This window comes from Daktulosphaira vitifoliae, unplaced genomic scaffold (genome assembly GCF_025091365.1).
Source record: "Daktulosphaira vitifoliae isolate Bord-2020 unplaced genomic scaffold, ASM2509136v1 Scaffold_3, whole genome shotgun sequence".
In the NCBI taxonomy this organism is placed as follows: Eukaryota; Metazoa; Arthropoda; class Insecta; order Hemiptera; family Phylloxeridae; genus Daktulosphaira; species Daktulosphaira vitifoliae.
The window spans coordinates 22,365,945-22,382,255 of record NW_026099574.1 but is presented as its reverse complement, the minus strand read 5'-3'; the positions used below and the strand labels follow the sequence as shown (position 1 = coordinate 22,382,255).

The 16,311-nt window shown below is 27.8% G+C and overlaps 2 protein-coding genes across 10 annotated transcripts; both read right to left on the bottom strand.

Moving 5' to 3' along the window:
• Positions 1-5,905, bottom strand: LOC126901929 (uncharacterized). 2 transcript variants are annotated; one of them, XM_050678876.1, is made up of 7 exons: positions 4,775-5,905; positions 3,305-3,445; positions 3,108-3,233; positions 2,703-2,807; positions 2,371-2,629; positions 1,977-2,113; positions 1-1,900 (listed from the first exon to the last, which is right to left on the bottom strand). In XM_050678876.1, the coding sequence occupies exons 1-7, from the start codon at positions 4,794-4,796 to the stop codon at positions 363-365; spliced, it is 2,328 nt and encodes a 775-aa protein (XP_050534833.1). In that variant the 5' UTR covers positions 4,797-5,905; the 3' UTR covers positions 1-362. The 2 variants fall into 2 exon arrangements, with proteins under 2 accessions (XP_050534833.1, XP_050534832.1); XM_050678875.1 differs by having other exon boundaries at positions 2-1,900; positions 3,305-3,451.
• A 2,307-nt stretch (positions 5,906-8,212) lies between these two features.
• LOC126901934 (nicotinamide/nicotinic acid mononucleotide adenylyltransferase 1) lies at positions 8,213-12,576 on the bottom strand. Of its 8 annotated transcripts, XM_050678884.1 has the most exons (7): positions 12,236-12,561; positions 11,809-12,029; positions 11,547-11,738; positions 11,381-11,482; positions 11,075-11,229; positions 10,053-10,215; positions 8,213-8,376 (listed from the first exon to the last, which is right to left on the bottom strand). In XM_050678884.1, exons 1-7 carry the CDS (start codon positions 12,315-12,317, stop codon positions 8,350-8,352), a joined length of 942 nt encoding a protein of 313 aa, XP_050534841.1. In that variant the 5' UTR covers positions 12,318-12,561; the 3' UTR covers positions 8,213-8,349. The 8 variants fall into 8 exon arrangements, with proteins under 8 accessions (XP_050534841.1, XP_050534847.1, XP_050534842.1 ...); XM_050678890.1 differs by lacking the exon at positions 10,053-10,215 and having other exon boundaries at positions 12,236-12,556; XM_050678886.1 differs by lacking the exon at positions 8,213-8,376 and having other exon boundaries at positions 9,642-10,215; positions 12,424-12,559.
• Positions 12,577-16,311: the final 3,735 nt, after the last annotated feature.

The window sequence follows — 16,311 nt, the reverse complement described above, 5'->3', positions numbered from 1 at the left end:
AAACCAAACGATAAGCATAATTTTTAGTTGATCAAAAAACACAATAAGCATTAATCAATTTTTTCAAATTATTGATTAAAGAAAATAACACTGCTAAAATATAATAAATAAACGGAAAAAATTCGTCATTCATTCATATATTTTGGAGATTTTATCTTACAACTACTAAGCGTACATAGAAATTCACTCATAATTCTTGAAATCATTTTTTCAATTTTGATATGAAAACAATTTTTATATGTTCAACTAAAATACAAGCAGTTTCCCAAAACCTATTAGTGTTAATCATATTTAAATCGTCGATATTTTAATGACACTTTCAACACAAATTTTCCCTGGAGTACGTTTCTCCTAGATTATGGTTAAAACCTGGTAATTCTATTATCAGGTGATGGAGGTATATCATACTCATTAACTGCAGAAGGTGTCGCCGGTCTGCTGGAGTGCACCTGTGATCCGGCTGGTGAATAGTAATTAGGATTTGTTTGCCCCCTAAAACTAGTGCACTTTGCAGGAGCCACGTGAACTGAATCGTACAGCGCTTGGTTGGACCTATAATTGACATCCGCAACGTTAGTATGGCCGTAACCAAGCGAAGGCAGCGAACTAGTTATTTGCTCGCGGACAATACCGAACATCATCATGTAAGTTCGAGGCACAAACACCGTGATCACCATAACGGTGGCTGTACCGGACAGACCGATCATTACACACAGATCGGACCACTTTTTGGGTAATTGCGCATAGGCCGTGCACCAGCACAACCAGACGATGAACGTCAGAAAAGTAGCCACAGCAAAACAGGCCCCTTCCCGATAATTTCGCTTTGACTTAAACACAAACGGTGTCGTACATCCCAATAGCATTAGTAACAATATATCATAAGATAGGCTGCCCAAGAATAAGTTTCCATCAATGAACACATGACACAAATCAGAATCGGGAACCACTGCATGTATGGCCATAAACTGTAGAAGCAACGCTAATTGAACACAAACAGTGAACGTGCATAACGAAGTTTGTAGGTAACCATTGACATGGCTCATAAAACTCGAATCGCAATCGCAAGCTGCGATCATAATGCATCGAGCTAACATAGCAGAAAACACTATGGAAAAACTGGCGCAAGTTCCAAATAATTTGGCGTAACACATAACATTAGCGTACGTGGTTGTTTCCACTGCAAAAGGCACAGCGCTGGCGTACATCAAAAACGTGCCAACCATCAGAATGAATGTAAATGTTGGATTGCCTTCCAATATGTCCTTTTTGCACACACGTATCAAAATAAACGCACTAATACAAACAGCACATATAGCGCCAACAGCCGAAACCGTTAACGTAGACGCTATCCATACGTCCTCTTTCCACGTCAGCAACCATTGTTGTCTGTCAAATCGAACTGTGTCCGTACAAATCGGACAGTCTGTCTCACAGCGGTTGAAGTAGACACGATCTTCTCGGTACTGAAACGAACGTGTACCGTTTGAATCCTGTACATATTCACTGACCGTTTCTCCGGTGCCATATTCAACAACATGTACCAAAGTCACATTATAATCGCCATCATCAAGCAACATCAACTTATTCAATGCCTCACTAATTGCATCAGCGTCGAAATTTACGGGTACCATTTTCGTCCCGGCTGTCCAATTACCGGTTACTTCACTTCCACATTGTAAACTTGTTTCGTTATTCTTACCGCATTCGGCGATACCCTCAACGAAACGCCTGTATTCGTCAACTATAGCCATCACGTCTACTGCGGTCTGGACAAACTGAAGAGAAATTCGTTCTATCCCCAACTCATTACTACCTGAAGCGCTCATATTAAGACCAGATTTATTCGATAGTGGACAATTTCCGTACGATTGAAACACGTATGATCCATTAATAATATCTGAATTATTCAACAATAATTCATATAATAACATTATTTAATCTAAAATTTTATTTTAATATAAAAGTGTACTTACCAGATTCTGGAGACAATGGTCCATCTACTGGTATAACAATAAAATGCGATACTTGTACTTCATTAAATGATTGTAAGGTTCGAGTAAAATCTTCTTTAGTTAGTAACATAACGACTACCATTGAATCATTCCATCGCCTAAAATCAAACAGTAAAATTAATTTTTAAAGAATTCAACATAATTGTATAAGAATTAAAATTAAGTTTAAAATAATACATTTTTTTAATGAGTTTAATTATTAACAAGTGTAGTCGACGAAGATCTTTAAAAATATTACGAGTGAAACAATTTTTTCAAATAAACATAAAAATACAATAAAGAAAATAAATGTTCCAAAAATCTTATTAAATAAATTACACTTATAAACTATACTAGAAATATAGTAATATCGTACACAGTTTCTTGAACTAAAACAGTTTTGTTTAAACACAAAGCATTATTCTTGGCAATTATTTCAAACATCTGAGCCGCTTCCTTATTTTGAGCAACTAGCAAATCGACTACACTAACATTGTTTTCGATTAAAAACTTCACAGCAGATTCTGACAGCATTTCAATATTTATTATTGATCCCATTCCAATAATCGGTACATTTAAACTTAGTGGAGAATCAATCGATAGTTTAGAACACACATCATTGGTAGTATAAATAGCTAAAGCAAAATTTTTTTTCAATAAACTTCTATTTACATTTTATTAATTACATAAAAAAAATTTAATTCATACCAATTGGAGTTGTAGAATTATCACAGTCTTGATCAACAACAAAAGAAATCATTGCTTTTTGAAGGTCTGAACTTCTATGCGAACAGACTTCGTATAAAGATAAACCTATGGACAATTGTTTACAAAAAAAATTTAAATATCAAGTATCATAATGATACACATTTATTCAATGGTAAAATTTAATGGTGTGAATGGTATGACTTAAGTATGAATAACCTAATCAATGTCATATACGTATTTTTATAAAACTCGTAGGGTCAACTTGAAAATTAATTTTAAGACTTAAAACTAGATTTATAGTATTAGCTTATTCTGTAGGTATTACTGCTATATTTTTACAATAATTTTTATTTACCTGGTGTGGTCATATTTTATTTTTAAATATTCATCAGACTGATGACTCACCTATGGTCATGCCTGGCACGTAGTGAACAGAGTTTAGCACTTGCACGACAGTAGCTACCATTTCCATTGAATGAATTCCCGTTGCTAAAGGGCCGGTACATTTTTCGTCATACACATCGTAAAACCCTTGAAAAATGCATAAGTTAATTGTCTCCAAGTGAATTATTGCTTAGATGTTAAATATTCAATTCATATACCAGTTAATAAAATATCTCCAGCAGTTTTGTAAAAGCTTGTGGGTTGACCATTTTGATTTGGGCCACACTCAGCAGAACTTGTATAATTCACCATGCACGTAGCTATTATTGATAGTTTCAATAAAAAACAAAGCATGATTTCTGAAACTAATTACACACATTGTCAATTATTTTTAATGGTATTTAAAAATGATATTCATATTAATCCACATAAAAGTTGATTATTAATGTTTCTATCATTGAAACTTTAGAATTATTAATGTACAATTAACTTACAATATTTTATACATGTGTAGATAATGTTAATTTAATCAAATTGTTTCTAATTGTTGACGTTTCATAAATTAAAGCTATCCGTTTTCATACAAAACTTGAAAAAAGATAGATCAAGGATTGTTGAAACAGACGATTTTATAAAATATATTAAACGATACTCAACATTATACATTCAGAATGTTGAGTGTCATATCATATGATCTCTGGGCATGTTACGATAGAAATTCAAATTACGTTTTAGCGGCAATCGCAGCCGCATTGTTATCACATTATTTGTATAGTCAAGTGTGTCCGACGTGCGATTGCGGCAAAAATTCTGTGCAAGAGACGAATTCAACATATCAATTAAAATGCATGAAAGCAGCAAAAATCATGAAGTCATCTATAGTATTTACATCAAAAACGTGCGGCTATAATATTTTTTATTTGTAAATAAGTTTGATGGAATTCCATCGATTTGTAAAACAACAGTTAGGCCATAGTTGATGTTCGCCGTGGCTACTTGGGCTTGGACACGTTACCACTTAGTTTTAGCACAACGAGTTTACATAATGTATATTTTAGGCTGGTGTTTGTATTTTACATCATATACCGAATTCTAGTACCAGGGATTTATAAAGACTATTTAATGCGAGAAAATAATATAATTATTCAATTTTTTTGTTTAATTAGTGCTGCTTAATTATTATTGGTAATTATATCAAAAACTAAATGCGATGGAAAAATTCTGATGCCTCGTTTTGGAATCGGCGTCGAAATTCCACTTAGAGATATCAGCTAAATATTGTAGACAGCAAAATCACTGTTGTATTGTTATTTAAAAAAAAATGTTTATGATATTAAAAAAACGTTTTAAAGACGTAGTAAACATTTTATAAATTTATTATTGTTAAAATTGTTCCTATAAAATAATTCTATACCAGATAATAATCATCAAAAATATATGAAATATTATAATTATGTTGTATTACAAAACATAAAAATCTAGTTGCGCTTAAACTATGCAGCATTTTCTTATTATTTGCTTCGAATAAATGTCTATAAAAAGCTCTCTTTAATTATAACATTCTTTCAATGGACTACAAATAATTTTAATGAAATGCGTCTATGTTGTTTCCAGTTAATTGACGCATTTTAGTTCGACTATGAAATTAATAAGACAATTAATTTAAAAATGTATTAAATGTTACTAACCGCTTAGACAACCAGTAACCATCAGATGATGAGTGCAGAGGGCGCGGTCATCCTAATGCCGAAAAGTCGATAGGTGATGCAATGAACACTTGGGGTTATTGCAGAGACGAATTTATGTAACTGATACGTCTTGACTCGGTATAATAAAGAAAAATGTGTACACGCACATACGACGCTGGTTCCCTCAGAACAGTTGTCGGCTGCTATTATGAGTGGCACGCGAAGCCCTTCGGTGCCACGATTATGCTCTCCCTTCCGCCACTGTTTTTCGTACGAAAGTACGTAATCCAATTACGCAGCCGGGTAGTAGATTTGCTGTAAGTTTAGTGTCAGCACAGGTTCGTCACACTTGGCTGGCGGTGATACACCTGGTTATTACCGAAGGGATCGCCACAGCAGAACGTGGTTACAGCCATTATGCATATGTTTTACGTGGGAGACTTACGTGACATGTACGTCAGCCGATGTTTAGTAGGTAAAAATCGAATGTTACACTAATATTATTGTTATTATAATGATTTGCGATCAATAAAAACATGGCTACCGCGTTTGTCGGCGTCTGGTGATTTGTTGTTTACAGACAGTGACGATTAAGCGTTCCACATTGTTGTTGTTGGCGTTGGTTACGGTCATTACCGTTATTGTCGATGATAACCAACTGTATCAGACATTTAAAAACTTTCTTGTATATTTTTTGTTTACATACTTTGCATAGTGAAATCCACCATCAGTTAATCATGTCCTCCTTTTTTATTTTGTTAATCAAGCACTTACCATTTGTGGTGACTCAAATAAAAAGAAAAATTCTAGTAGTACTAAAAAAGATGTTGTTGGACTGGGCTACTAGATTGATTAACTTGGGGTAAAAGCGCGCACTTTCTTTTCTGTCGCATATAACTTAAAGCAATATAAATTATACCTTTTTTTTCTCATTCAAAAAAAAATATATCAATGCATAAATAACACAGGAAAAATTTTTTATGAGCGGTAGAATTATAAAACCCGAATAGCACAATTTCTAAATCCTAAATGGGGTACGAGATCAGTTTAAGTTGAATAAGTTCTAATGAGCAAATAGATTACTGTTTAACTAGGTTTTTTTACTATTTTATTTTACTATCACTAGTAATTACGCATTCGGTATCATAGCATTTAATTATGATGAGTTAAAAAAAAAGTTAGTATTTTATAAATAAATTTATTTCTCGAAAAAAAATTTCAATAGATAAGACAATTACTAAAAATTTGGTGTAAAAATTGTCAGATTAACTATTTTAAATGTATTATTTTAGAGCTATGCTAGATGTTTATCCTAAACCAAAAATTTTTTTTTAATTCCATAGTCAAGGATATGTGCGAAAATCAAGCTATACTCAATATTAACTAATAACAAAATTAAAATCTTATAAAAATTTTTTTATAATCTATATTATTTATGTAAATAATTTACAATAAATAAATAAATAATACTTTATTAAATAATTATTTATTTATTTTTTGCTTGATGATTTTCTAACGATTAAAATAACATGAAAAAGTGATTCAATAATTATTAACCATTGGCTTTATAACAATAAAAAGAATACTTATTTTAATATATTTAATCACAATAATTTTATTGAGTGATAATTATCACTCTTTTTAATATCAATAATACGAGTAAATACTTTTACCTATAATTAGTTTGATACAGTCACCTTAAGTGTCTACTGGAGTAATACATGTATAGTGGCTACAAATAAACCTTCAAATACACACATATCAAAGATCGAACTCTGTCAATTTTAATTTATATAAACGTTATTGATCTAATTAATTCAATTAATATTTTATTATTTAATAATCACTTGATTTTTCTTTGTTTAAAATAAATGTGAACGCGACTGAAAATATGTCTAATCATTGATGTGTAGAATTGGAGGTATATAAATATTTTCTGAGCTTTTTATAGGAAATTTTAGTTATATTCATAAGCAAAAAGTGTCAACAACACTATTATTATTACATTATTAATTGATTGTAGTAATTATTAAAGATCATTTTAAGTAATTATCCTACAATCTTAGACAAAATTTGATTACAGTGTCTTTACAATAATATGAACATTTACTTACTTTTTATTAATTAACAGATAATGATAATTTATTATAACACATATCAGAATAAATTATCCAACAAAATCATTTTTCTTTAAATTATTCTATTTTGAAAAATTCAAGAATCAAATCTATATTTTCACCATCACCAAAAAAAAAAAAATGTATAACTGATTTTGGATCAATACAAGATTATTTTGCTGCAAAATGTCTGCATATATGATTTTTAATAAAATAAAGAATATATTTTTAATAATACGAGTATTTAAAATCAAGGGTCTTATATTGAATGAATATTTAATTATTCACTTTATCTCCGACTAATAAAAAAATATTAAAATAGTGACCACTAACTTTTCTCCATTGCCTTTTTATAAAATAACCTCTGGTAATACGTTTCTATTTTATTTTACTAAAAACTATTTTTACAAACAAATTACTTATTCGATTTGTAATGATGATTATTAAGAGTACCCCTCAAAAGTTTAAAAACTTACCCAACGGCTTGAAATTAAGTAAAGAAATTCAAGAAGTAGTAGACCTCTAAGTGTAAAAAAAATTAAAAATTAAGAAAAAATATAAAAAATAATTATTATTTGACGTTCTTCATTAATAGGGCCCAGATGTATATATGCATTTATAAATCTTATATGGCTCTACTTTGAAAGGTCTCACCCAAATTTGCGCAATTTGTCGTAGGAATATATTAAAGAAACGTAGAAATATTTTTCGTTTAAGGGGGGATAAACCCCTTAATCCTTTAAAAACTAAAACAACGGTAACAACACATTACTAAGTTTTCAAGTCAATTAATAAAAATGTGTACAGACTGATGACGTGTTTGGAATAACTTAACAAAATTTATAAATGCATACTATTTCAAGTCTTAGTTAGTGCTCATTTAACTATTTTTTATACAATGATAATACCTACAAGGATATTAAAGTGAATTCGGCGTTAATCAACATATGATGCAAATGTTTTTACGTCGAAGCATCAAAGAAATTAAAAAGTCGTAATCATATTCAATAGCTACTAAATCAGATATTACAATAAAAAAGGCTAATAAATGCTGAAGAAAAAATTCCTTCATCAACAAATTGCAATACAAAATTTTTTTATTTCTTACATTCAACGAAAACATGCAAATAATTAAAAGTATTTAATAAATAAAAAAGGAGTTTCATAAAATTAATACTACAATGAAATATTAAAAATTCCAGAAAAATTATTTTTCATCTTTTATAATACAAAAAATTGCAAACAATAGAGATTCTAAATTTTTATAGCACAATTTTTAGGTAACAAATAACACAAAAATTGAGAAAGAAGTAAAACAATAAACAAAACAAAAATATTTTAATGATTTCGTGAACTTTAAGTACTCCATCATAATAAAACCAAATATAACTAAATATTTACATGCACAGATATTTTATCAAAATAATTATATTATATATTATAAATAAAGATTTTCATTTATAAATAGCGTTTTCTTTTCATTACCTGAAACAAATAATTAAATTATCATAAAATACAATAAAAATAAAAAACATTTCACAAATATCAATTAATTTTTTATATTTTAAATCAAATTTAACTTAAAAAACTACAATACAGTTTTTAACTTAATAAATGAATTAATAACTTCTTAATTAACAAAAAAAATATGTTAACAAAATTAATGAACTACACAATAAGTGAAGCCAAATTATTTTTTTATACTTTAAACGATTATGAATACATTAAAGATTAAACTTATCACCAAATAAAAATTAACAAATATATTCCTAATCAACTATGAATGAATCATATCATTCCTTTAGATATCCGTTAGTCTAACTAAACAATCTATTTAACTTGATACCTATTTTTAGCTTTTATTCCTTTTTTTAAAATGTTCATATTTTTATCACCAACTTAGCAAATTCACATTCAAACTATCAAAAAAAGGAATGATCATTTTGAAGATAAATCGATGAAATCGATATTATTGAAAGACAATTTAACAAACAAAATTATTAATTAACTAATAATAATACTTCATAATTGACATGAGTAAATTTTGTTAAAAACATTATACAAAAATAATAGAATAAAATTTTAAATGCACATATATATACATAATTTATTCTAATTGAATAGTTTTTAACTTGAATGTGAAACTAAACATTTTTTAATGACTTGATTACAGATTGTTCAATTTAATTTATTCCTTCAATTTATTGTTCGATTTTATACAGTAAAATTTAAAAAAAAATTAGGTATAAAAAATATTGTATGATAGCAATGCAATACGTTTTTAACCCTCGACATGCAATTCACCACACAAGAAATAATGTTAACATCATCTATCTTTAAAACTTTTTAAAAGTTTTTATTGTTGATTGACGTTGTTTTACTTCATACATTTTAATGAAGAATTTATTTCTTAAAAGGAATTATACTCAATTTTATATGATAAAATTAAATAAAAAAATTGAAATTAAAAGTTCATTTTAAATGATGGTAATATGTTAAAATTATACAACTGATCAATTATAAAAAATATCATCACTTTGGAAGTAAAAGATATAATTGTAATTATAATTAATATCAAATATCTTTTTACGCAAACATACATATACAAACAGAATTTTATGATTTTAATAAGAAAAATTGTAATCTTTCTAAATATTTTGAAAGATGCAGTTATTATGACTTATAAAAATAGATAATCTTAAACAAAATGTTAAGGTATTCATAAACTTTAAATCAAAGACAAAAAGAAATTGAATATTTTCTAATAAACATTTAGAAGCTGTGGAATTTTACTCAATTATCACAAAATATTTAGCTATAAGCTAACTCTCTCTTGCATATAAAATCAATGATCTTCGATAAAAACTTATAGTTTTATTTTGATTTAGTTCTATGTTTATATGTTGATTCAAAATATAATATAAGTATACAATAATATCTATTATTGTATAAACATTTTTTGGATCAATTCAAATTATTAACCTATCAATAATAAATACTTGGCACATTATTACAAGTTTAAGTCTTAATAAAAATAATATAATTTCATATTACTGTTACACCATGGTCTCTTTGTCACTTATTATTTCAACAAAACCATTTTTAGATACATGAATACCAACTCTATAAAAATTAAGTTTACTGTTATCTTCATTACTTACTTTAGACTTTTTACAAGTTATTTCTATTTTTTTACTACAATTTTGTTTTTTACAGGATTCATTGTCAACTTTTTTGTTTATTCCTGATATTTGAATGGTATTACTGTCTGTAGGTTTTGATAAAAATTTACAAATATTCGTTTCTAATAAACTAATGTACTTACTGTTTCCAAATTATTAGCAGCAAAATATCAAAAAAAAAAATGTTTAAATACAAGTATATAAGAATGTATGGTGCATGAACCCCCTAAATAAATAAAAGTCAAATTTCAATTTTACTACATTCAGTTATAGATGTTAATACAAAAAAACTTTAAAAATCATTTGATAGTGTTTATTTGTATAATACAAATGAAATTAACATTTCCCTAAATATATGACAATTAACTATTTCAGATATTAAAAAACTGAGGTCCAATCCAGAATAATCTTTTAGAATAAGAAAAAAGTTGAATTCATTTTATAATTTCAAAATGACATAATTCGCTAATATCATGAAAAAAATGTATTTCAAAACAGAAAAATGTATAGCATAGTAAATACATGAAATAGGTTAATTTTTAAAATAAAAAAATGAAGGAACCAATCATTTTGTAAGAGAAGTCTCTCTAATTATAACTTTGCTATAAATGTAAAGTTTGTGAGTAACTTATCATTAAAATTAATGTGTTATTAACCAATAGAACAATAATAAAATATTCTTTGTTGAGTTAGTTTTTTAAGTATACTGTTGTTAAGTAATGAAAAAAAATAAATAAATGAACAACTTTCAATATCATTGAGAAATAGTTTTTTAAACAATAAAGGATATTTTAGGCTAATAATAACAGAAAATATAATTTTACTTTTAATCAATACATGTTTCTTTAATTTCTACAGCCTCAAACTATTATAAGATGTATTCGGTATAAAATATATAGAAGACAATATTTAAAATCCCTTCAATTTATCATTAATTTCTAAGTTATTGAAAGATGTTTCATAAGTTAATTTTATAAAAATTATATTGAGCACATTCTTACTTTTTATTTGTTCCATATAAGCCATGTTCTTTTATATATGATTCAACCAATTCATTCATCAAAAATTTTACACTATCATTCCGACACAATGCCCTGCGTATTTTTGTTGAACTTATATCATTTGACATCCACTCGGTCACCACAATTATGTTAGCCTAGATCAAAAAATATTATTTTAAAGAAAAAATTATATTAGTGTAAAAAAATATTCAAACTCATTCGCAAGTTTAAAATGTCAACATAAAAATGAAGATATATTTATATAATCTAAATAGTTCAACAATCCATGAAAGATTTACATATTACCATAAATTTAGTTAAAATATCGGATTGGTAAATAAACTTATTTGGATCAGACCCAGATCTACTAATTACAACTAAACCATAATCTCTAACAATTGTTTCAATCTGAAAGTTGTTGAAAAATTGTTTGATTAATATGTAAATTAAATAAATATTTTATTTTATTTACATCATTTTCATCCCATAAACCAGGTACAGCAAAAGATTCAAGCAAATCAGCACCACATAAAAGCCTTAAGTTAATATTTCTATTTTTTTTAGACTTGTTTATTCCAAGATCTGCAATAAATTTTTGAGGTAATATTATGGAATCTTTATTATTACCATTTAAACTTGAATTAATGGCTGAATTAAGATAATTCTACAATAGAAAATATACATTTTGATAAACACATCAGCATTTTATATTTTCTAGCATAAAAAAAACATACCTGATGATATTGTAGAACTTGTCTAGTAACTGTCCAATCATTTTGTTTAACCTCCCAATTTGACATCTTTACCCAAGGTAATGAAGTTAAAGCTAATTCAATCATAGCACACCTGTGGTTAGATGATACTAAATCTTTTTTTTTATATGAATCATGTACAGGTGATACTATACCACCACAAACTGTATACCCTAAACGGGTTAAATGATCTCTTGCTACTTCTGAAAAATAAACATTAGTAAAAACCAGACATAGGGTAAGGTTTGTTAGCAAACTTAGCTCCCCATAAATTTAGAAAATTATATCCATTTTTATAAAAAATTATTTTTTAAATAGGGGAAAATTAAATTTAACATCCTTTCCAAATTTGACCACCTTATTGTATAAACATAAATCCCAAAAAAAATTTTAATTTTGCTTAACTCACCAAACATCCTCAAATGCATGTTTGTAGGGGGGTTAAAAGAACCTGTCTCCAACAGGACAATATTTTTATTGTCCAAAAACATAGTTAGATATTTATTTTCTAAATTTTAAAATCTAATTATTATAATAAGTACATTCATTTTCAATAATGAAGTATTTAAATTAATACTGATGCTTTATAAAACCTACAAAAGGTTAAACTATATGAAAAACAAAATTTTTAGATAAGTCATTTTGTAACTTAATAGTCAAATATTTTTCATGATAAACAAATTGAATCAAGCCACAATTAAGAAAATTGATTCATACTATTTTGGAATAAATTGACTGAACATTTAAGGGTGATAACACAAAAAAAAAAAAGATACTGTAGTCATGAACTAAAAGATAACGTACGCCACATACTCACTAACCAATTAAATTATTCAGCGGGAAACCAGATTTAAATTACGAACGTTATCATAAAATGTATTTTAATTTTAAATTTTAGGCAAACGATATAACCGAATCGAAAAGAATTAGTTATGGGAATAATTGAATGATTAGTAAAGCTTAAAAATTAAATCCAATAGCAATTTATTCACTGTCATTACAGCTTCACTACTACTTCGTCTATATTTAAAAATATCCTATTTAAGTCGTACCGAATGTCCTCCGAAATTTTGGAGTCAACACAAAAATACATTTCCAGAACTTAATAAACTCTAACGCGTATCCAATAATGCGATCGCACAGGTTATCTCGTTAATATGTGTTAATAACTTATAGTTTTACAACGATAACAGTAAGAATAGCGTAAAGGAAAAACGATCGTAGCAATACGAACAGTTCGGTATGTAAATATATATATATTTACTCAGTCGACTTCCCTAGCCGTAACGGATATATTTCTTACACAACCCAAAATGTATATATGTAGATATACAGGGTGTTCAGTAAGTCAGGAAACGGGTTTCTATTGTTCTCATTGTCTGTAACAATGAGAACAATAGAAACCCGTTTCCTGACTTACTGAACACCCTGTAGTATACTACACAGCTTACTCTAGGTATCGGTCTCGAGGTATCGTCTCAGAACACAAGAAAGACAAACTCAAAACGACAAAACAACGGGTAACCAGGTACAGGTACGTCGGAAACAGAACAGACCGCAATATCGGTAATCCATATTCGGCGGCGGCCTTATCTCAGTGTCAAGGGCGGGGTGACGACCGATGACAACCGATTGTCATATTAATAGCTGGACGGCTGATATCGAGAGAGACACGGGTGAGCGCCAGCCTAGAGCAAAAGGCGGTGCCGTGTCAACTCCTACTTAAACATTTGAGTATTCCTGCGACTTCTTTTCTTTCAAAACGCGTATTTTCTTAAACTGGACAGTTAACAAACGACCGCTCGAAACAAGGCTTCGCCCTAGTAGTTTAGATAATATATATATTTTTTAATTAATTCAATTTTATTGGACTAATTACTTTAGTATTATTAAACATTTATAATTTAACATGTATTTTTATTTTATTTATCATACAACATTCAGCAAGATTTTATAATTTATTTTATTTATAATATAGCATAAAGTTTATTTAATTGTTTGATTATTATTTTGTGAAAAAACTTTAAATTTAAAAATAAAAGATTATTTTCATTTATCATTTCACAACTATTAGTTTTATACTTTTTAGAAAATTTAAATTTTCATTATACAATTTAATATGTTTAAATATTTAAAATATGTTCGTGTTCATTTTCATTAATTATAATTTCGAATTGTCGATTATCAAAATTATTCGATTATTCCTAGGATAATAAAGATGTCCGACACGCTCTTACTTAAGCTCAGTCGCAAAATTTTTCCGTTTACTTTTGCGAGTGTTCTAAGCAATAGCAGTTGTAGAATCAAGCGCAATATCATCTTAACAGTCAATCTTAAATACCATTTTCGAAACACAAAAAACTTAATAATTGTAATTTTAAATTCTATTTATCCAAAGGCGTTACTTAGGGAATATCATCCCCTAATAAAATATTACCTAGGCAATATTTTATCATTTTAATAGGCAATTTTTTCATTTATAATGATAGTAACAAATAAAAATATGAAATAAAGTTATACAATTTTTAAAAAATAATTTTTCCTATATTTTAAGCATCGGAACGGACCTCTACACCCAAAGAAAAACCTCAATCAATTTTAATAGAGGGTTTATGATAATGTTTTATTAATACCAACAAAATAATTATTCTTATGAATAATTATTGTTCAAGATAAGAAAAAAAATTATCATATTGATAAATATATCATAGATTCAATAGTAATGATATATTTATCAAATTGAATAATGAATTTATTATATAGATCGAGGTTTTTCTCTGGATGTATATTACTTATACAGTCGTATGATTTTATCTTTTCTAATGGATATACCAAGAGACAAATTTAGAAATTCATAATAAGGACACCAATGATGTTCAATTAATAAGTTACCAATGGGTACGAACGTTTTTATATCGACATAACATTACTACTAGTGGGACACTACACTGTGCTCACTCTTTTAAATACACCACTGAATAAGCCTGATAGGTCATTACTTTTAACTGCTAGTAAAATTATTCTCTATCGAAAATTGTAAAAATATGAATATTGAAAAAAGTAAAGTTTAAAAGTTGTAGCATTAGAATAAAAATTAGAATAATTTTTAAAGTAAAAATTAGAATAATAATCAAAATAAAGGCAGAAGACCATTTATATAGCCCAATATTAAGCAAAAAAAAAAAAACGGTAGTACAGTAGGGTCGAGGCACAGTGTGGACAAGGCATAGATGGGACAAGTATAGATGATATCTGACAGTGATTAAAATCACTATCATAAGAAACGCTTCGATGCAAATCTGTAGATAGTGTTTCATTTAGAGAAATTGGTGGATTATTCCAAAAGCAACATCAACTCTTATTTCTTTAATTATATCCTTTTTAGTAGTTCTTTGATTTTAAAATATAATATATGAATAAATACTAATTATAGTTTTTAAATTTAGTATGAAATTGTGAGGCCAGCTATGATGTATGGTTCATAGTGTTGGGCGGTTGATAAGAAAGTAGAGCAGAGAATAAGTGTAGCAGAGATGAGAATGCTTAGTTGGATGAGTGGAGTGACTAGAGAAGATAGGATAAGGAACGAGCATATAAGAGGAAGTATAGGTGTTGCGTCAATCGTAGATAAGATAACAGAAAATAGACTTAGATTGTTTAGTCATGGTATGAGGAAAGAAGAATCGAAAGCTGTAAGAACAGTTATAGAAATGAATGTTGAAGGAAGAAGAGATAGAGGAAAACCAAAAAAGAGATGGAGGGATGCTATTGAAGCGATTTGAGGACAGCTGATGTGAGCGTAGAAGATGTGGGAAATCGTGTCAAGTTAGGATAAGGGTGGCCGACCCCAAGTAGTTGGGATTAAGGCAAAGAAAAAGAAAAATATTACCAGAAATTCCGGTGGCAATTGACATAATATGATTGTTGTTTCGGAATGTACAATTTAGCGTTTAGTTGGGTTTAAACAATATAGTGTCAAATAAATTACCTACTCTATCGGTTCTATATTAATATACACTACACTTTAATGATATAATAAATAAATAAACTCACACATACACACATATGCATTTATAACATTGGGTCTAATGTAAGTATAACATGATAAAAACTAACCGTAAAATGAAAAAAATGGAATATAAAATTTAGTACTCATATTAAAAAAAAAAGCTCAATTCCAATCTTGAGGACTATTAGTATGTCATTATACATATATTAATTCAACTTTTAAAAAAACATGTAAAATGAAAAAAATGGAATATAAATTTTAGTACTCATATTAAATGTAATGTAACTCGAAAAATATTTGTTTAAATGAAAAAATATAAGATAATTTTTTTGTTTATAATTGTCTTTTAAACAACTTTTGTACAAAACTTTTTTTTGTAAGTTAAATATTTTTTGAGAAAATTAAAAAGGCTTAATTCCAATCAATGAGGACTATTAGTATGTCATTATACAAATTTTTATTCAACTTTTAAAAAA